Source organism: Phlebotomus papatasi, chromosome 3 (genome assembly GCF_024763615.1).
Source record: "Phlebotomus papatasi isolate M1 chromosome 3, Ppap_2.1, whole genome shotgun sequence".
In the NCBI taxonomy this organism is placed as follows: Eukaryota; Metazoa; Arthropoda; class Insecta; order Diptera; family Psychodidae; genus Phlebotomus; species Phlebotomus papatasi.
In genome coordinates this window covers 31,314,353-31,336,333 of record NC_077224.1, presented here as the reverse complement: position 1 = coordinate 31,336,333, position 21,981 = coordinate 31,314,353, and the positions used below count along the sequence as shown (strand labels likewise).

The following is a 21,981-nucleotide window of genomic DNA, read 5'->3' as shown; positions in this document are numbered from 1 at the left end:
TGAATAGGAATTTCAAGAACAAGTAGTACAGAAAGTTTGTTATGAAAAGGTGTATAAAAACTTCAAATTAAACAATTAAAAAACGAAAAAGTTTCCCGGAAATATTATTACAAAACTCAAAGTTTCAATATTGTTATGGAATTTTCCCTTATTGAATGCCATTACTATAGGTAAACTTCTACACACTTCTGGTTCATTTATTTTAAATATATAGAAGAGCATTGACTGTTGACTCCTTAATTTTTAATTTTCACCACAATTTTGAAAAAAAAAATTCATGAATGTTCATGCATTAGGGGAGACTGGGGCAAAACTTGTCAAAATTCATATTTAATTCCTTCACGAGCTCTGAGAAAACTTAAACGTTTTATGATGAGCATATTCTTACAAGGGAGGTCATCGAGTCATCAAATTCAGATTGGCTTCATATTGAGAACATAGACGCGGATAGGGATCATAAGGATCGTGTCATACTCAAAAAGTGCTAATTTTTTTTTTCCTTTGCAAAAAAAGCAATCAAGGGATTCCATAAAATGTTAATGATAAAGAAAGTTCTAGAGCCAGCAGGAGCGGAGCAGTCGTGGTGCAGTGGGCTAGCGAACGGTGTTTACAACGCAAAGGTCTCGAGTTCGATTCTTGCTTTGTGCCGCCTTATTGTTTTTTTTCTTCTATTATTTTTTTATCTGTTTTTTTTTTGTCGGATTTTTTTTTCATTGACCGTAATTTTTCCTTAGTGTATCTATATTTGCTTTGCACTGTAATATACTCCTAATATGAATGTTTAACTAAAGTAAGTGTCTTAAAAGTTCTTCAACGCGTCTGCTTGTTTTAATTTTTTTTAAGAAATAGAAATTAAGAATTCATCCATATACGGTCTTATTGGTCCTAGATATACATAGCGTTATTTTTATTTGCTTTTTTAAATCACTTGCCTAAGCAATGTGTCTACAAAGTTTCAAGGGATTCGAGGAAGGATTATTCAAAATAAAAAAATAATGAAATTTTGAGCCCTATTTTTGGAATATTTGTGTTACAGAAAATATCAATACTGATTAGCTCAATTTAAGCACATTTCTCGTTAAGATAGAGAAAAATTATCTTCGACAAAGTCGTAAAGGAATAAATTTCCTATCAAAATATGTCTATTTGATATTTTTAACGTTTGTGAGAGTAAAACGCCACAAATTATCCGAAGACTGACAAAATTTGCCCCAGCAATTTTGAGAATCTCCACAAAATCGGATTTTAAAAAATGATTCGAAAATCACATTTCTTTCGAGATAGAGGAAAATAGTCTTCGTCAATGTTGTAGAACAGTAAATTTCCTATAAGAATATGCTCATTATAAAACGTTTAAGTTTTCTCAGGGCTCGTGAAAAAGTTAAATATACGTTTTGACAAGTTTTGCCCCAGTCTCCCCTACAATTTAATCTTACACAAATTTCGTTAGTTTTGAAAAAATCATTCGAATTTGGGAGGTGAGAAATGTCAAAAATACCCCCGAGCGTTCGAATTTAGGAGACTCTAGGGGAAAGTGCCCATGCTTGATACTGTAAAATGATTTCCAAGGTTTGTGATTATTTTCTGATTACCACACAAATCGAAGCGATTCTTCCACTACGACAAAACAATATCTCACTTATTAGGTTCATAATCCCATCTCAAATAGTTCCTGAAAAACCTTAGATTTTCCTCAATAAGAAAATGGAAATTCAGTGACGATTTTTATACAAGTTGGGTCCGGGACCTTCCTGTATAATAATTGATTCGACAATTCTGAGGCCCATTTTCACCGCAAAAATTTCACGGGATACAAAAAATTGCACATCAATATTTAGACGGAACTCTAATCTACCTGCTCAAATCGTTTGTAAGACTGGTTATTAGTTTTAGATTCACTCTTATTTAATTTTTCTAAGCAGTGTTTTTATGACATTAGGGCGCTAGCGAAAACCATTTTTTCACTTTGAGTCCATGAAAATGTCACTCTGCAACCTTAAAATTAAGGCAACAGAGTTGAAGGCTATGTCAATTGTCGATAAAATTGGAGGATTACAATAGGTGTAACTATAAAAGAATCACATCTAAAGATAGAGTTGCCACATTTAAATTATCATTCATGGACCCTTCTTAAAATATAGGATGGATACAGGTAGAATTTATGAATTTGTCACCACCCACAAAAACTCTGTCCCCAAGTAAAAATATTTTTGCATAAATATTAATACTGATGAACGCTCTATGTGCCTATGATAGTAGTTTTCCTGAACAGCGACATTAATCAAGAAAAACTTATGAAATATCATGTATCGAAATTACAGTTTTGGACCCATTTTTTATTTTTGCTTCCTGAAACTAGGAAAAAAGTGCTGGGATCCTAATTTTTTTTTAGGAAATGTGAGGCTTAGCACCAGCTATTAAAATATATTGTTATGAGTCAAAAATATTGATTAACGTAGAAAATAGTTATTATCAAGCTTGGATCGTATCAAGCATGGTCACCTTCCCCTACTGTATTATTATTTTCTTATACGGGATGAGGTTGTTAATCCACTGCCCCATGGAATTGATTCCAGTTCTTCAAATTTTGTAGCTAAAGAATACATTAAAATTGTTAATGGCGCTTGGCACACATTTAGATCAAAAAAATGTCATGATATTGAAATTCACATCCTTTTCCTTCTCAAATTGTTTACATAGTTTCATTTTACTCTTTGGCACTCTTTTTCTTCTTCTTTTGAACATCATACCAAATTTAATTTAGTTCAGTCTAATTTTTGAGACCGGAATTTTTACTTCATGAAATTTTCCTGATCTATAAAGTGTGCCGAACCCATAATAAACTAAAATGTAAACAATCTATAGAAGAGTATAGATAGACGGATATTGAGAGAGAATTATTGTAAACTTAATGCATGCACGAGCTAATGCGAAAAGTCTCTCATTCTCTCTTGACTCTCAAGAGCACTACTGAGAGAGATGAAATTATTTCAGCAATAGAAAGTGTTCTCACGCTCAATTGTATGCAAATTGAGTGAGAGCATAGTTCTCTTAAGTGAAATGTGCTCACAGCTTGGCCAAAACAGAGAGAAAAGCGCGCAAGAGAGCAAGAGAATTTGAAGGTGATCATGAGAGTAGGAGAGAAACTTTGAGAAGAAGTGGGAAACAGCATGAGCAACTGTTTGGATTTTCTACAACTGCCAGTTGCAGCTGTGCTTTCACGGCAACTTGTTGAATGTTGTATGGTCTTATACATTTTCTTGCCATTTTGTTTAAGTAAATGTGCTTTGTGTTTTCACTGACTTTTAAAATTTATTCCATTTGACTGTTTGCATATCGCAATGATGAAGTGTTCTGTTGTTTTGGCTTTGGCCTTCTTAATGGTGATCAATGGGATTAGTGGTGTTCCAACTCGTTCGAAAGAATCTGAAGCCAAGGAAGAGGCTTCTTCAGATGCCGCAACCAAGATTGGTAAGTCTATTGGATTATTTCATGAACTTACTGTGCGTTGAATTGGCGTGAAAATTTCCAATTGTTTTTTTACATAACTTTCTTCAGTATACAGGCAAAAAAGTGATATTATTTATTCAGTGTATTATAGAAATTTGAATCGGATTTAAACGGTTTTTTTTGTATCTTTGGGCCTAATCGTGCCAAAAATTGCCATGAATTGAGAAAAGAAGTAGATGAAAGCAGGAAACTACCGAATGGTTTTATGATTTTCCTGCCCCCTTATTCAGTAATTATTCTTAGAGTGCGATTATATTAGATAATTTTGGAATTAGACCCACCAATCCATACACCAAGTTGCGCAAGAGGTCTATCTCCATGCACTTTGATTGAATGAGTCGTAAGATTGAGACGTGCTTGATTGGTTTATTGGTTGCAATTTCTTGGCTGGTCACCCAGCCAGGAAAAAATCAATGTACCTTGTACTTTGAGCATGCTCCTCAAACCAATTGCTATTAAGTAATTTCTTTGTTTATCGTCAATCATTATTATCTCTTCTGCGCATTGGGAAGAAATTTATTTCACCGTTAATTTGCACTAAAATCTTATTCATTAACCCTTTAAGAACGATTTGAACACCGGTGTTCCATAAAGAAAATAATTTTTCCTGACTAACTAAAGTTATTTTTTCTTATATCTGTACATAATTGTAAAGTAGAAGGTTGAAAGAATCTAAAATATTTTTTGCAAGTCTCTAGCTATTTGCTATGTAGTAAATATTTAAGCTCAAAAATGGTGATTTTTTAAATTCTTAAATTCATAATTGATTTTATTTATTTTTTATACTTCCAATTTTTTTTAAGCAAAACCCTTTTTGGCAATAAAAACTACAATACTCATACGTAATATTTTTCATTGAAACGAAAATATTACTTATTGGTATTGTCAGAAAAATTACTTAAATTTTGGACTATTTTTGTCCCTATCGGTCATATAAGCACAAAATCAAGCACAAAATACACCGAATCAGATTCAGTTGGACTTTCCAAGGTGATATGTAAGACTTATCATTGATTATGTTCCCCAGTTTAATTTTTATTATTGATTTTCAGTCTGTGAAAAGTGTCTCGTCGTTAAAGGGTTAAAAAAATTAAACATCTTGTGTTTAACCTTAGTGAAGCTTTTTCTCTTGAAAACTACCACATATCTTGAGTGAAATATGGTGACATTTCTTGACAATTGAATACCAATAATATGATGCAGACATGTAGAGTAGAGAGCATAATTAACAATATATTTTCAAGCCTTAAGACAGCGCAATTAAAACATAAATTCGTTTGAGAGTACTAATTTAAAACAACAATTTCAAAAGTCAATGTATAATGCACACAGTCATAAAACAAGAGATTTGCAAATTTTTCTATTAGTTTATTATAGGAAATAGATTAGTGATTAGAAGTACTTAAATTAATTAAAATTTTAAGCCTCACATAATAAATTCAATCTGGACCAAATCAGTCGAGGAGTAACACAAACCTTCTCTGAAATAGTATTTACCCTTAGAAATCCAGAAGAATTATTTGATTTAATTTATATATGAATTAAGCTTATATAAGGATCACCTTAAAAAAAAAAGAAATAATAATACTAGGATAACAAGGCAATAAGTTTATAGGGAATTTCTAAATATGACGGGATTACCAAAGTTCTGTGACCGCTATTTCTAAAAGTTGAGTTCCTATTAACAACAAAAAGATTAACTAAAAGATATACAGGCAAATAAATAACAAACATAACCATCTTAAATGCAAATTTATAAATTAGATTAATTTTTGTTAAGATTTCGTTTTTTGTTTTAAATTGTACATGTAATACCGTCGTTGCGGGTGACTTTGCACTCGGGGGGTGACTTTGCACTCTGGTGTTCGTGAGACTTTGAACAATTCTAACACTTATTGATAGTCTTCGCCGATCCGGTCTACCATGTCAAAGTATATAGGGATATGTTAAGTACCAAGTAAGGTACAATGATCCTCAAAAGGATTCTTGTGGTTTCAGTAATAGTCAATGAAATGCTAATATAGGTATTTTGTCAAAAAACGGCTCCGTGAAAAAGTTATCTGAAGGTGCAATTCCGAAATCGATTTCAGAGTAGTAAATTGCCCAAATCTATTCTAAATTTATCTGGCTAGAATAATCCACTTCGATTTTGTTGATTATTTTTATTAAAATATCTTTTTTTCCCTACTATCTTTCTAAGAACGCATGATTTATGTTATAAAATTGCATGTAATGGTCTTTCTAAAGCTTTATTATAAAAGTATTTGGCTAAAAATTATCCAATTTTTTGATAATTTAAGATAAAGTGACCGAGATCTACAAGATGGTGTGGTCGCCATCTTGGTTTGACGTTTCAGTCCGCCATTTTGAATAACTGTCAAAACCTAAAACTGGTCCGATTGAGGTGAAATTTTAGTATGTTTTAGCTGATGTCAAAACCTTTTCAGAACATATATAACATCCGACCTAGGTCAAGCGATTGCCTGGATACAGGAGCTCAAAGTTCAAAATTTTGACATTTTCATGAATACAGAACTACGGAGAGCTTCTTTTATCGAAATCATCACAAAAAAGACAGTACTATCGTTAGGCGATGAGATCTAAATAACAAACAAAAAGAAAAGTAATGTTTTTCTTTATAACAGCATATTATTTGAAGATCTGAAAAACTGTTTTTGCATTTTTTGAAAAAATAAAAAAATAATAAATGCACTTTTCATTTATTTTTTTTAATTATGTAAGAGTAAATAAATATATAAAATAAAAGCCTCAACCATTTCTAATGGTTACTGAGGCATTTCGTTTAGGTTTTAAAATTAAGGATTAGTAAATAAAGATCGCCAAAATATGATTATTTCAAAATTTTAAAATTTGAGCCCCTGTATCTAGGTAAATACTTGACGTAGACTGGGACATAGATACGTTCTGAAAAGGTCTTGACATCAGCTACAACATACTAAAATTTCAACTCAATCGGACCAGTTTTAGGTTTTGACAGTTATTCAAAATGGCGGACAGAAACGTCAAATCAAGATGGCGATCATGTCATCTTGTAGATCTCGTGCATCTTACCCTTAGATGTAAAGATCTTCATTGTCGTTTATTATCAGAAATTGTTGATTTTTTAGTATTTATTAAAAAGTGCAAAGTCACCCGCACCTTATCCCCAGTGCAAGCATTTTTTCTTGATTTTTTTAAACATAGTAAAATTTTATAAAATTAATGCTAGTGGCACAAAATCCATTCATTAACAACTGAATACAAATAATTTTACTCAAAAACCCCCCTCCCTTCACTTTAACTATCCACTTTTAGAGAGCAAAGTTGAAAAATAGCGAAAAAACGTGCAAAGTCACCCGCAACGACGGTATAATATTTTATTGACTAATTTCATTTCATTACTGAGCAAATGGTTTAATTACCTAAACACTTAATTATTATTATTATTTTTAATACTTATAGTGTAAAGTTATATTTACCATATTGAATTTCCTTTTTCCTTTTTTATTTCTTCTACTTTTAGATGTGAGCTATTAGGATCATTTGTTAAATGTGATTTTTAAATGAAAAAAACCATTAGAAACAAGCCTTTCTAATTTAGTAAAATCGCTATTTTGAAAAAAAAATCTTATTTGAAGTAAAGTTTGTGTAATAATGTCAGTTTGAAAAAAATATTGACCACATCGTACAATATTCTATTACTGTAAAATATTCCTGGAAAAGATACGGTAAGGAAAGGACTATATTTTTATTCTTCTAGTGAACAAAATTTTCTGTTCTCAATTTCTCTTGTCTCCTAAGAGTGATACTTTATTTCTAAGGTGTCCTAACCCGTTGTTTTTTCTGGTCCCCAGAATCGTAATTTTTCTGGCATCAAAAGACGTCATTCAGGACGTTAAAATTCCAGTCTGAGTTTTTTCCCTTGTATAAATTAATACTTATCAATATCTAACCCATATTTTTAATGATTTTAAATTTTCGAATTTTGATAGTTGTATAAAAACAGTGAAAAGTATTTTGAACTTTGCACTGTGGGCAAATCGATCAAGGATCGAACCAAGAACTTCTGCTCTATAAAGCCAGAGCTTCGTACATTGAGTTGCATTCGTTCACTCCTTATCAATTAGCATCTAGTACTTATTGATGTGTTTGATCAAATGATCCTATTCTTAAAATACCCCTGTATAATTGCTTAATTGAGTTTTTCCCATGATCTCAATAGAATTGCATTCGAGCTAAAATGTCACACGAAATTGAACAAGTAAATTGACCTCTTTGGTGTTTAAGCAGTGCAAATTCCATTTAAATAACATAAAAGCCACCCGCACGATATCTAAATTAAATAAAATTAATGTGAGTCATAAATACTTGCAGTCAAACTCACTTCTCAATACACCAATTCAATTGGAAAAGCATTTATGTGAAATCAGTATAAATTTATTTCCCGTCTCCATCAATCTAATAGCAAATATATGCCCAAGACCAGAAGTATATCGGTGGTCTCTCATGGTGCTGGCTACTAACAAAAGTTGACTAACCGCCTTCATTGCCATCGAGAATTATAACTGTAAAATAAGTCTCAGACGACGGATTGTACCTGAAATAATGCAATCTGAGGTGCGTGTAACCCACCCACTAAAATATATCTCTCCTGACACGTTGAAAGTAATTAAATATACACTCAGACCAATGCTATGTTCATAATAAATTCAGGAGCAGAATCATTGAGTCATAAATGAGACTCTCAGTGTCTTAACCAAATGCGTTACACACTTCAGAGAACTTTCACAGAAGGCAAATCCTCAATGTACATTTCAGCATGAAAGATCAACTAATTCAGTAGTTTGTTTATTTGTAATCAATGTGTATTGCGCAATTCACTCATACCTTCTAAATGAACCGCATAATCATTCGAAAGACAACCGATAAATTACAGTGTAATTTCCACAAAATTTATTTCCTCTTCCGAAAATTTTTGTATATAATTCACTATATTCACTGGACATTACATTTCCCCTTGATAATTCTTACAATACAATATAAAAAAATGATAATTTACATAATCGAAATATTATTACTCAATAGAGATCTTTAAAATGTAAATTAATTATGATGTTCTTGCAATAATCATATAAGTAGTAATATTAGAGATTCTACACCATGGCTTTCAGCAGCTTTCCAAATCAAAACTTTCAAATTAAATACCTACACTAGAGGTTTAATATCATGCGGTGATAATTTATGAAATTACTTTGTGGTTGCTAAACTCAAAGAAATTTTATAATCAAGATTGATGAGAAAGTAACCTCTTTTGATTAAGTCTTAAACGTTTAAATGTATTGAAGTATTTAATTGTTTTTGGTATGAATAAAAATTTATAGTTCAATTGTTTTAAATATCTTAAATATTTATTTTAGAAAATATTCGGAAGTACATAAACAAAGCTTTGTTTTTTTTTTTTGGGATCAAATATGCAAAATGATTTTTACTCTTCGAACTCCCTAAAAAGATTTTTTCACCCCTAAAAATTTTCACCTTACATCCTGGGGACTACTTTCCTCACCAAATCTTCGCGTTTCAGACGATTTCGGAGAAATTATGTCACGCTGTTTGTCCGTCTGTACGCCTATCGATAAATAATCGATCGTTAAATAATTCCTAATAACAGTTTTTCAATATCAAGGGTTAAAAAGGCTCTAAAGAGCGTATTTCTCCACCAAATGGTGCAATGTTTAGGCTCGTTTGAAAGGTCTTGTAATTCCTGACAAGCCTGAACCGATTCTATTTTTTCTAATTTTTTAACTAATTTTTATCCGAAATTTAATTATATTACATCTATATATACAAGCTATTTTGGGCATTCTTTCAAGTGATTCAGGGGTCAATTCCCAATAACATGTGTTATGTGTTATCGTGTGTTATCTCGAGATAACACATTGATTGGTATTCCCGATAACACATGTTATAATCAAAATGGCGGATGTGTTAAAAAAGTCTCCAAACATGTTTTATGGAATATTGGTATTCTCCATAACACACATAACACATCAATTTGTTCTAAGGCATGTGTTATCTTTAACACAACCACTCGAGGAGCATTTATAATGTGTTAAGGTGTCAAGGAAAAATATATTAAATTAATACAAATAAGGACTATTATGACTCACGATTATTGATCAATATATTTTTTTCTTTTTTTTACTTATTAATAAGTCACATATTCTACCCCCAAAATTTTCATTTTCCAGCCCCATCAGGGAACTATTTTTTCAATATATCTTTCCATTTCATTTTTTAAAATTATGACTATTTTTCGACTTTAAAAATTATTGTTAATATATTTGTTATTTTTTTTTATTTCTAAAAATATTTCATATTTTTGTGAAATATGCAGATTTATTTATTAAAGATTTTTTTCTATATTTTATTGCTTGAAAATGTCTGCCAATATTCATTGAAATCCTAGATTTTTTTTAATTTAAGTACAAGATTTTAAAGTGTTTCAGAAATTTTATATCAATTTCACTGCATGATATCTTCCAACATTAGCTGCAAATTGAATTAGCATGCAATCGAATTTGCTCATGTTAAAAATCTCATCTACAATAAGCTGATCTAGACATCTAAATCCATCTACACACTAAGAGCAATTTTAAAAATAAAATTTAAGAAAATTCCCCCTAGAATGATGAATGATTGGGAAAAAGTTTTTCGTCCTCTTAACACTAGCCACCAGCCCAAGAAGCAATTTTTTCTTTATATAGTCTTGTAGAATTCCCTGAGTAAGGCATTTTAGAACCAAAAATCTTTTTATTTGCTTATAACGCTCTTGGTTCCACACTGAAATTACTATAAGTTAAGTGGCGCACTCTTAAGTCTTTTAAAACTGCACTGAAAGACTTGTCTAATACTTGGTTATAAGGCAGCTGTTTTAGTTCTAGGAAGAATTTAAAATTTTCTAAAATTGGAATGTTTCGGTATTTTTAACTTAATTATTACTATTGATTTTTACTTGGCGATTAATGAATGGTAACTTTCAGGTGACTTTGGCGATTTTGTTTCTCTTTTATATTTTTTTTTCTTCAAAGTATTTAATGTTAGAAGGATAATTAAATAAATAATTTAATATTAATCATTTACAAATTAACCAAAATGATATGATAATGAAAAAACACAATTTTTTCCTTAAGTTCCTAATTTTAGGACAAATTCTTTATTTTGCAAACATATCCAATCCTTCATTAAAAGATTAATTTCGTGAAATACTCAAATATTTCATTTCAATTCTAACATTCTGTTATTATAAATTATGCTTTAAGTTAAATTGCAATTTTTATTACATAAGTAAAGACAACAATAAATAAACTTAACGTTCTATTAACTCTGGCTATATTTGAAAGCAAATAGGAGTTTTTGATGAAAGTGTAATAAATAGTAATAAAAAGTGTAGTAAATAGTCTACTTTTAAAAATAATTTCCCTGAGTACATTGATTGACAAGGAGATTAGTGGGAAAATATTTGTGTGGGTGCTGACGGAAAGTCTTTAAATTTTGCCCATCATTAGTGCGCTATATGTTGCAGTGAATGACTCAATTAAAGGAAAAATTTGACGGTATTGATTAAGTTTGGGTGGGAAATGTCATTTGAATGCAAGATCTGAAAATATAGAATAGGAGAGGCACGACTTGAGATCAATATCAATGATTTGCATACACGAAATCACCGTAGATTCCACGTTGAATGTGGATGGAAAATTGCGAAAAATAGGACAATATTGCAATATACAACCCATATAATAATCACAAATAATTGATATTGTAGCTCAACATGGTGTATGCAATTGGAATAAAAGATCAATTTGAGTGTTAGCAAAACTGTATGGTGGCCCTGATGGGATGCACGTGAGTGGTCGATAAATTATTCATTACGCAAAAGAACATCGTGGCATGTCGCTTTTTTCGCGATCTTTTTTCCCAACTGCATTATTTACCCTTGGACTCGTATTAGAGACAAAGTGGAACTGCTCAATTACCTGATGCCTATTGTTTGAAAATCACCATTGCAATTTTACATTGCATTCAGTATCAAATTTATTCAGTATTTTGTGCGTTGATGATCTATCAAATATTCAATAAAATGCATGGACTTTTCTATCATTAAAGCTGAGCCTCAGAAGTGCTCATACGAAATGTGTTATTTAGAATCTCGAGCATTGTGTGACACAATAATGACATTTTAACGATGTCAGGATTTGAAAATGATCCTCTCACCTTAATGCTCAATCGTGCACCTTTTACATATTGCAGCCAAACTGCACAAATGGAAGTCTATGCTGCAATCGAGAAGAAATAACATCTTGAGAAGCACGAAAAAGCCCACCATTACCATGAAAATGCTCTTTTCGAGTGGATATTGAACTCTGTTTTCTGCCAGTGAAATATCATCGATTGAATGAAAATTCGCAATTGTTGTTGCGCGAAGAAACCAAGAAATATCAAACATTAAATGCAAGGTTATACCTAACATAATACACACCGCGCAATGCTTTATATTTCTTCCATCTTTTAGCATATAGAGAAAATTCGCATTTCAAAAGTTTATTTCTATTTATAAACCCAACTAGAGTTATTTCTTAATCCCAACTCTTTAGACTAGTTAATAACGAAAATTTTGATGAAATTTTATGGCCTCTACACACTAGAGAGATTTATGTTCATATTGAAGAGTTTTTCCTACATAAGCACAGGGAATATGGACATAAATTTCTCTAGTGTGTAGACGCCATTAGCGTTTAGTTCTACAAACTAGTGAATTTTTAATTCGAATAGGGTAAAGTGGTACAAGTTGGACAGTGGTACAAGTTGGACAGTGGTACAAGTTGGACAATGGTACAAATTGGACAGGGCTTTTTGTCTTGATAAATTTAGTACTTCATTTTTATCTGTATATTTTTAATGCTTTAGTTTTATAATTTGGTTCCTTGTGCTTCAAAACAAATCTTGTACTGTATTTATCAAGAAAAACATCATGTCCAACTTGTACCCGCGAATTGTCCAACTTATAACACTAATTCCAAATTATACACTTTACCCAATTTGAAATAATGCCATGGTATTACAAAAAGACACAGAAAACCTTTCGCCTGTTTGAGAAAACATACTTTTAATCTTTAAAATTAAACTACAGAAAATTATAATAATATTAAATAAAAACATATTATATTACATATTTTAATGGTGAATCACATATTACTTAAAAAAAATTTTAATTGGTTACCGACCCTAACTGAAAACAAAATTAGTCATTTTATTCACTAAACAATTAGTGATATTATTATTATTACACATTATTATTTTTCTTTAAATTTCAGATTGACAATTACCCCGCCAATTCTGAGATAAATAAAGATTAAAGATAATAGTTACATAATTTAGTGTAAAAAAGTTAAAAAAAAAATTAGCATTCATATCTATCCCAATTTCGTTTTAAAATATTCTCTATTTACACTATTAAAGGTCCTTCCAAACAGCTTTAACAAAAAGAAATTTTAGAGAGAGTTTGTCGTTTCTACTTCGTATCTTAATAGTCACTGTAAAGTTTGTTACATTCCCATCAAATAATTTTGTCAGATATCTTTAAGATTTCTGCAGAAAATATCTACACCATTGCCGAAAATCTGCTGATAAATCTGTAGATATTCCTATGAATTTTTTTTTGGGCTTGGGACAACATTCGTCAGAAAGTTTTTGCAGATTTTCTGACGAATACTGGACCATTTTCTGACGAAGTTCTGTGGATATTTTGCCGATTTTTTGCAAATTTTTTCTACATTCCAGACTTTCCAGACAGCTATGTCTTAAAAGATGATATATTTTTCATTGAATTTTGTTTGCAAAATTCAATAGAGTGTTTTTTAGTGATATCACAGTGTTTATACAAAATAAAGAATTCTGCGACGCATGTTATAAGTAAAGAACAGTGAAGTAAAAACTTTAAGCAAAGTGTCGACCTCAATTTCGTGTTTTTGTATCCTTCCATGGGCGATTTTTAAGAAATTAGTATTTTTGCTCGCATCTTTTTAGTTAATCTAAAATGTTTAATCGGTAGTGCTTCTCAAGCAGGACATTCCATTTTCTTTAGAACTTCTACAGTTTCTTCATAAATCAACAATATTTTTGTGAATTAATGGGCACTATGCAGATTTTCTAGAAATTCTGCGTAAAATCTACAGATTTTCTCTAAATATAATATACTGAAATACACCGTTACAATTCAAAAAAACTTCCGAGTAAAATCGGCAGGTAGAGCAATGATTTGACGTGTTTTATCTCAAGAGGTTAAAGAATTTTATTACATTAATTATAGGGATCTATATATGTCAAAATCCTAGAATTGAGAGCATTCCAAGAATAAAAGTGTTAACAAAATAAATGATAAGTCCTTAAAATTTTTGAAAATCGTATAAAATTTGTGAGGAATCCTAATGAAGTTTTCAAAACCGAGAAAATAAAAATATTTTTAATGTGTCCTGTTAACAAAGTGAAATTGTAAATTTCATTTAAAAAATCAAACCCTAAAGGGAGATTGTATTTATTGCTCTTTCTTTCACCAATAAAACTAGTCGCAGAGTCTGTAAGCTTCATTTTGTAATTACCACTTCTGTTTCATTTACGAGTATACCCACATCAAAGATATTCAACATTTTTTTTAAAACTAGATGGATTTATTGTCAACTATTTTCACGTCTTTCAAGTGAGACTGTCACGACAAATCTCAGAGCTACCTTCAAATAAGACACAGTTTCTTTGTCAGGGATAAACAGCAGTAAAAATTTAACACATGGCTAAATGATGGTTTATGAGATGCAATGTCCATGTACAACAGTGAATAATTTAGAAAGGATGACTGAAAGCCGCAAGAGAGATTGTCTTAAGAAAACGCACACGCTGAATCCACCAAAAACCTTGGTGTCCGGCATTACAAGCTGCTCTAGGTGCCTTTAAGATCAGCCGCGGAATGCAAAGTCCAGAAGCTCGTGAAACATCAAGAATAGACATGGGTGTTTTGTACCATTTAGACAGAATTAACATATGAATAATGTGTAATAAATTTTAACGTTTAGCAAATGTAGAACTTGGAATTTAATTCAGTAAAACGAGTAAAACCCTTTATGCTAGAGTTCTTTGTCAAATCTTTCGACTAAATTAACCATTAAATAAAATGCTATGACTATTTGTTAATTAAAGTAGGAGAGGGTAGGGTAGTTTTACATATTCATTACTTTCGAAAATATACATTTGTGAGATAACAAATAATTATTTCGGTATTGTGCTGTATTTTTACAGATAGCCAATACCCAAAAGAAATTATAACATGACTTATTTAGTTTGTATAAACTTCATATTCGTTTAGCAAATAAGTCTTGAAGAAAAGTACAACTGCGAGAAACTGCTCCAACCTTATTCTATGCAAAATGAATTGTGATCTTTGCAAAACCATTTTTAAAATTGATCTTTTACATTCAACGACTATTTTCTATAACGAATATTTTGTGTAAACTTTAAACATTTTGAGTACCTTTCTACATATTTTTACTTCATAAAAAGGAATTGTTCTCCATAATTTGTATTGTGAGAATACAAATCTCCAATATCTTGTATAAACCTTCATTTGATATTAAATTTCATACAAATCATATGAAATATTGAGCAGTAAAAATCAGTTAGTTGAATTCTACAGAGACAGTAATATATAATAAATCTCGTTGCCCCATCGCGAATTATATTTTGATTTCACAAATATACTGAAAGATGGACGAATTGTATTTTTCTGTATATATTTAAACTAGCAAAAGAAACCAAAAATTGATAGATAGCGACCTCATCAAGTCACTATTAAGCCCTTCACATTATAACCCTCCCATCGTACTCGACGCTTTTATATTCCAAAAATTTAATTCATCCATAACCGATGACCTTGAATTTCCTTTTCTAATGAATTTTGAAGGCGAACGATCTTTTGGCGTAAGATCCATATAACCTAACTTCTCTACAGGCAAGATATTTGAAAATATTTTGATTTAAGATTGGATCCATTTATTTTTTTTTAATATTTTGTGAGGTATTTTATTTAATATTTTAACACATCTTCTCCATCAAACTCTAATTTAATTCGAGAAAATCGTAAAAGAAATTGAAATGTCCTCTTAAATGTTTTTTCCCACAATAATTTGTATCTTATAGTGTGGGAAATTGAAGTACATTTATAGTTCTCAAAGCCATTTCATTATCTCAAATTGCCTGTCAGCTGCTATGAATAATAATAAATAAATAAATAAAATATGACACTAAAAGACAGAAATTGAGAACTGTTTTTAGGCACTAGGTTTACGAATAATCTTGTTATTGCAATCTCAGCTTTTTGGATTCTCCTATATGTTCATACTCTTTCTCTGACATTACAATGTTATTTACAAATGTACAGCATCATGTTAGCAATATATCGAGGGAGTGCTGAACGATGCATTTACCCGCTTACGCTGCTCTTTCTCGATCAGCCAAGTCCAGGCATTAGGAGATGAAAGAAGAAGAAAAAGATCACATAGATATATGATTCATTGTAACACTGACATTTGCCTGAATGTGCAGGAGAAATACATTCCTGAACCAGTGTCATGTCGCAAAATATGTGGCAATCGAATTTATGCCACAATATACGCGCCTATGCAAAAAAGATCAACGTGAGATTTCCGAATTCATTCTATACTCCGATCATTGAGATATGTTTTTGGTGCTCTATTGAATCCAATGTGGAATTTCTGAGATGAATACGAATTTGGGTGGTTTAGTGGCGTTTTTTGTACGGGGCTCATTTTTTTTTTTGTTTTGAGTCATAGATCTTGAACACTTGTACGATGAAGTGAAAGAACATTGGGAATTGTTAGTAATTAATTATACATTAAATTGGGCTGCACCTACAACAAGGAATTAATGCCTCTATAATTTTTAAGGTATATGTAAGTTACACAAATATGGTCAGCAAATTGATTGATTGGAGTTTCAATTACACGTCGATAAATGATGTGAGTTTGACTTTTTGGTACCAAATATAGCACAAATTCCAAGGTTCAGTGCCCAAGAAACATTTTTTTCACCACACCTTCTTGTAGAAGTCTCAAAGTGCGACATTATAGAACCATAGGTGTCTTAACCCTTGACGACCTTTGGGTTATCATTATCAATGACCTAAAGGAGAATTAGAAAAAAAAAATATTTTTTTTTAATTCTCTAAAGTCACATTTTTCTCTAAATTGTAAGGAAATTTTTTTTGGTCGCAGTCAAAATTTCGAAAGCAAAAATATCAAACGCCAAAATCCAGTACGAAAATCCCGAAAGCCAAATTCTTAACAGTATCATAGCTACTCTCAAGATTGCATCCCCGCGTGCTGGAGGCAAAGGATTTTTTTGTGTTTTGGAAAACTATTCCACACATGATCCTATGTATAATTTCGTCCCCTTCAGGACTTTGACTATTCAATATTTCGACTTGCGAAATTTTAGCTGCCACCGGTCCATAGAGTGCAGAGAAAAACATTGAATCCGCTTCTGTTAGATTTTCGAAGGTTTAAAATTAGACATTTCATAGATTTTGTCACTTGATTTTCAATCAGTGAAAAATGTCTTGTCCCTGAAGGGTTAAGGGTGGTAAAAAATCTGAAGATAACATTAAAAAATATTTGCCCTGTCATTTACAAACAAAATAGATCTTGAAGAGTTCAAAAGTAATGATACGAATTTGAACGTAAATTTCAATTAAATTAAAGCACTGCACTTATTCTACAAACAGCACCATGTGATCTACCCAAGGTAGGATATGCCTAGGTCCACAGAAGTTCTTTGGATTGTTTGCTTGTTTTGTGTTCATAGCCATTGTTAAGAGACTTATAACGTCTACACACTAGAAGTAATTTTTATCAAAAATTACTCTTTAGAAAAACGACGTCTCTGCGTACAATGATAGGGCAAATTTTCTTAAAAAAAAAATTCTTTTTACTTGCTCCTCGTGTGTAGACGATTTTACTATCAAAAGATTTATCTGTCATTATTACTGGTCAATTCAAGAGATATAAAGTACATAAGGGTTTTTACAGAAACAAAAATTTAAAAGTACCATATCTTATATCTAGATTTTCACAATACTCAGCTCTTTAAAATAAACTATGATAGTTGACGATTCTATTATATACAAGAAACGCATATTTTGCTTCTTGGGTTCGTCACTAAGAGCATTTCATAGGGTAATCATCGTTTGTCTTGGCAAGCCTATTGCCTAAATATGATGAAGTACTGGAAAGTGTCAATTGATCAGCCATATACCTGTCATACCGCAATTTGCTATCAGTTCTAGTTTCCACATTCCCACGTTATACACAATTCGCGCGCATTTTGGCACGATCACCACTGATGTGTGTGGTCATATATTGTTGCGAATGGAAGTGCGATTTCCTCAATTTGCAGCAACATTTCAAAGCTCTGAGAAGGTCACCACAAGAGATTTCTTTCATTTCTCACTTCTTGCAATGCAAGAGCACCATGTGAGAAATAGCAGACCTCAAAAGGCTATATATATGTTTGCAAACAAGCCTCTCTGGGAGATGTCGATTTATTGCAAATGTGGGTGGTACTTGTCACTCAGCATCGTCGCCCCATTCAACATCCCCAGCATAAATGCTTCACTTTCAATTTCATGCTCATCTTCAGCGACCACAGCTACATGGAGAGGAGTGCCATTTGGATGGCAGTTTTCATGGACACTTGGAATTTAGTGTGCAATTGTTCCTTTGCAAGAGTATCTCAACATTTTGGTGATGTGAGGTGTGTACAACGCCAAAAAAAATTGCTCAATGGACACATTTTTTCTGTACCATTGCCCATATGAATACGTCGATAATTAATAACAATTGTGTGGAAGGCCGTGTTGAGCCCATTCGTAAGTCTATGGATGACTCTGTCGTACGACAAATCGCACGACAGATTCCCCGCGCGCGAGGAAAATTAGCACATATCACAATGGGTTAATTGCCCAACGGGCGTCTCTACTGCCCCACATTTTACACTTTACAAATTTTTCAAATGTTTAATTGCTCTGCAAGAGGTAAAGTACAGGCCATTTGTACAAATCATGCCAGAATTGTGGCCATTTCATTAATTTTACCTCCTGTACTGAGAGTCTTTTACAGTTGAATACCTAACCCGGTCATTGATTATGGTTTGAGATTTAAATTAAATGAGATTTGTTAGAGGTATATAAAAAATATATGGTGTTCAAAGACCTTTTGTGGGTTTTATTGTGTGGGTATTATTGAGAGGTAATAGGGTAGATGCTGAAAAAAATCAGGCACGAGTTGATATTAAAATGCACAACATGTAATAGTGAAATGCAAGATCGTATAGACTATAAATTCTGAAAATATTCACCTGCTAGTCATTTGAAAGATCTCAACTGCAAAACACACAAATGCTCTATGAATATATACTGTATATATCTTTAACACAAGGTATGAGATAAGACACAAATGTGACTAAAAGGTATTTTTGAAATATTTCAAGAAATTTGAAAAATTTGAAAATATCAGGCATTATTCACATTCTATTAATATATATTTAATCTCATCGCGTTCTCTATTTGGTTAGAGGCTGAAAGCTTCCAGAGCTTCAGCCGATCAGAAAACGCTATATGATAAACATAATTTAGAGGCTTTAATTCCATATGATTAAACCTGACAAACTATCAAAATATAACAAACAGCATTAAACAAAGAAAACGTCTTCAAATTTTATAAATATTTTTTGCTTTAATAAAATTATGTGAAACTATTTCAATGGTATGTCAGATGCGGGATACAATTGAAGTTCAGTGATCTTATGAAAATCCGCAGGTGAACAATACAAAGTATGATAATAAATTTAAATTATACTGCGACGAAAAAGCACTTTCCTTTGAGTGTGAATGGAAAAGTTAGTCAAATTGCCAACATTATCATCAAAATTGCAAGTAAAAATCTCCATGTACTTAAAATAAGTAAATTAACTTCCGTTGTATTAATTGCATGAGAAAATGGATTTCAGAGTCGAAGAATTACTTCCTCGCGCAATAATTTCATGAAATTTATAATCTCTTGGACAACCACTTCAATGTTGAGAATATTACAAATTGATCATGATTTTAGGTTTTTCTGCACAAAATACCGTCAGAAACTCTATTATATGAGCACAAAAACCTCGTCAAAATTGACGAAGAGAATTTAGTAGCAAGGTATTTGGCAAGGGGTAAAAAAGGCAAGGAGCACAGTTTATAAACTAAAGACATGTAGTGCTAAGCAAGCATCCATTGATTTGAGATAAGTTACACGCCAGGATTTCATAAAAACAATGAATTGCACATTTCCAGACCAAGCAGTGTTGAAAATTGCAATAAGATAGTGCTCGATGGAGACAATTTATGTGCCACTGCATTTTAAAGAGATCCATATCTTTTGTGTTGGGTCTCCTCCAACATCAGGGAGTCTGCAATTGAATTTAACGATGCCGTTAAATTAAAATCAAAAAGTGCTTAAAGCTTGACACCCAAGTGAAGTTTTAATTGCAGACGGTGTGTTTTGTGTGAAAGTGATCAAATTACACATTTTTCTTCCCTCTTCACAACTTGCACTTAAAATAATTTATTCTACTCAACGGATGCCAGTAATTAGCTAATTACATCGAATTATTTGTTAAGCTTACACACAGAAAAAGAGAGAATCACATTAAATTCAATGTATGTCTATAGTAAAATACAATATGACTCAGGCAAGGTGTTCAAGAAAATTAATGCAGCGTTTAATTATTGATGAATAACTCATGTCATTCTGCAATGAATATATAACTAACTAAAGAATTCAAAAGAGAACAAAATATTTTTATGCGTTGTTAAACATATTAAAGCTTTAGGAATTATTTTTTTTTAAATGATGGAAAATACAATACTCTTTCTTACGGCGTTATCACACTTGTACATTAAAATTTTAATGTGATTCACATTAAATGTCGCTTGTGAGTGTCCAAATATGTTATTTGTGTCTTTGAATCACTTAATATTTGGGGTTTTTCTATTTATTGATAAAGAAATGGACTTGGCCTGCAAAAATAAGTTTAAATTTACCTAAAGCATAAATATGTTTCACATTAAAAAATTAAAGAGAAAATCGCATTAATTTTTCGCATTAATGCTATAAATCAATTTATATCAAATTTTGCGAGCCAAGTCTACCTTTTTATCAACAAATAGATCAAATTTTGAATATAAAATGATTCAAACACACAAATTACACATTTGGACTCTCACCAGCGACAATTAATATGAATCATATTAAAATTTTAATGTGCAAGTGTGATACCACAGTTAGGCTACTGATAGATCAGTATTTTGGACTTTGAACATTGTGGGTTTTAGATTTAAGACTTTCCGATTGCTATTGAGTAACTGTAGGCTTACGAAAGCCCTAAGATTCATCATCATTCTCCACTGTAAATTATAGGTATTGTATAAATGATCAGTAAAAAGTTAAAATTGAGCAGTAACAAAAAAATTTGAAACAGGGAGATTATCGTCCAAATTTTGGCAAAGGGAAAATAAAGAGCTTTTCATTCTATCTACAACAATTTTAAATGTTAAATATATAAATTAGCCATGTATAGTATTAGATAATGGTATCTTATAGTTTACCTGCAAAGGAATATTGAGAAAACCACTCTTTGCTCTAAATATGTACTTCCTTTCCTATTTAATCAAATATTTATCAGCCTCATACAAACATTTTTTGTAAAAATTATGCGCAATGAAAAATTTCATTTGGTGGCTAATTCTACCCCGGTCTCCCCTAAACACTAAAACGAAAAATATACAACCTGCTCTATCATAAACCTGTTCTATCAAGATTACTAAATACAAAAACATATGGTCAACACATCATTAAAATCAAGGGGAAAGGGGGAAAAAGAAAGAGAATATTTTCTAGGTTATATCATTTTATGAAGGTCATCGAAGACCGGAAGTCTCCATCTCTTTCTGTTCAAATTTTGAAAAGTATTTTTAAAATAGACTTATTACTATTACTTTATCAATCCACCAAGTATTGTACCGTCGTTGCGGGTGACTTTGCACTCTGCTGTTCGTGAGACTTTGAACAATTCTAGCACTTATTGATAGTCTTCGCCGATCCGGTCTACCATGTCAAAGTATATAGGGATATGTTATGTACCAAGTAAGGTACAATGATCCCCAAAAGGATTCTTGTAGTTTCAGTAATAGTCAATGAAATGCTAATATAGGTATTTTGTCAAAAAATGGCTCCGTGAAAAAGTTATCTGAAGGTACAATTCCAAAATCGATTTCAGAGTAGTAAATTGACCAAATCCAATCTAAATTTATCT

At 31.5% G+C, this 21,981-nt stretch overlaps 1 protein-coding gene across 9 annotated transcripts in view; it reads left to right on the top strand.

Annotated features, from left to right (window-relative positions):
* Positions 1-3,202: 3,202 nt before the first annotated feature.
* Positions 3,203-21,981, top strand: part of LOC129805281 (uncharacterized) — a 69,558-nt gene continuing 50,779 nt past the window's right edge. For 7 of the 9 annotated variants that reach the window (XR_008752074.1, XM_055853090.1, XM_055853095.1 and 4 more), the window contains exon 1: positions 3,216-3,471. Coding sequence is in view for 8 of the 9 variants with exons in the window: in XM_055853090.1 (XP_055709065.1) it covers positions 3,342-3,471 (130 nt within the window). In the remaining variant the exon portion in view is untranslated. Of the gene's footprint in view, positions 3,472-21,981 lie in introns of all 9 variants that reach the window. The other 2 variants (XM_055853089.1, XM_055853088.1) reach the window with 1 other exon arrangement.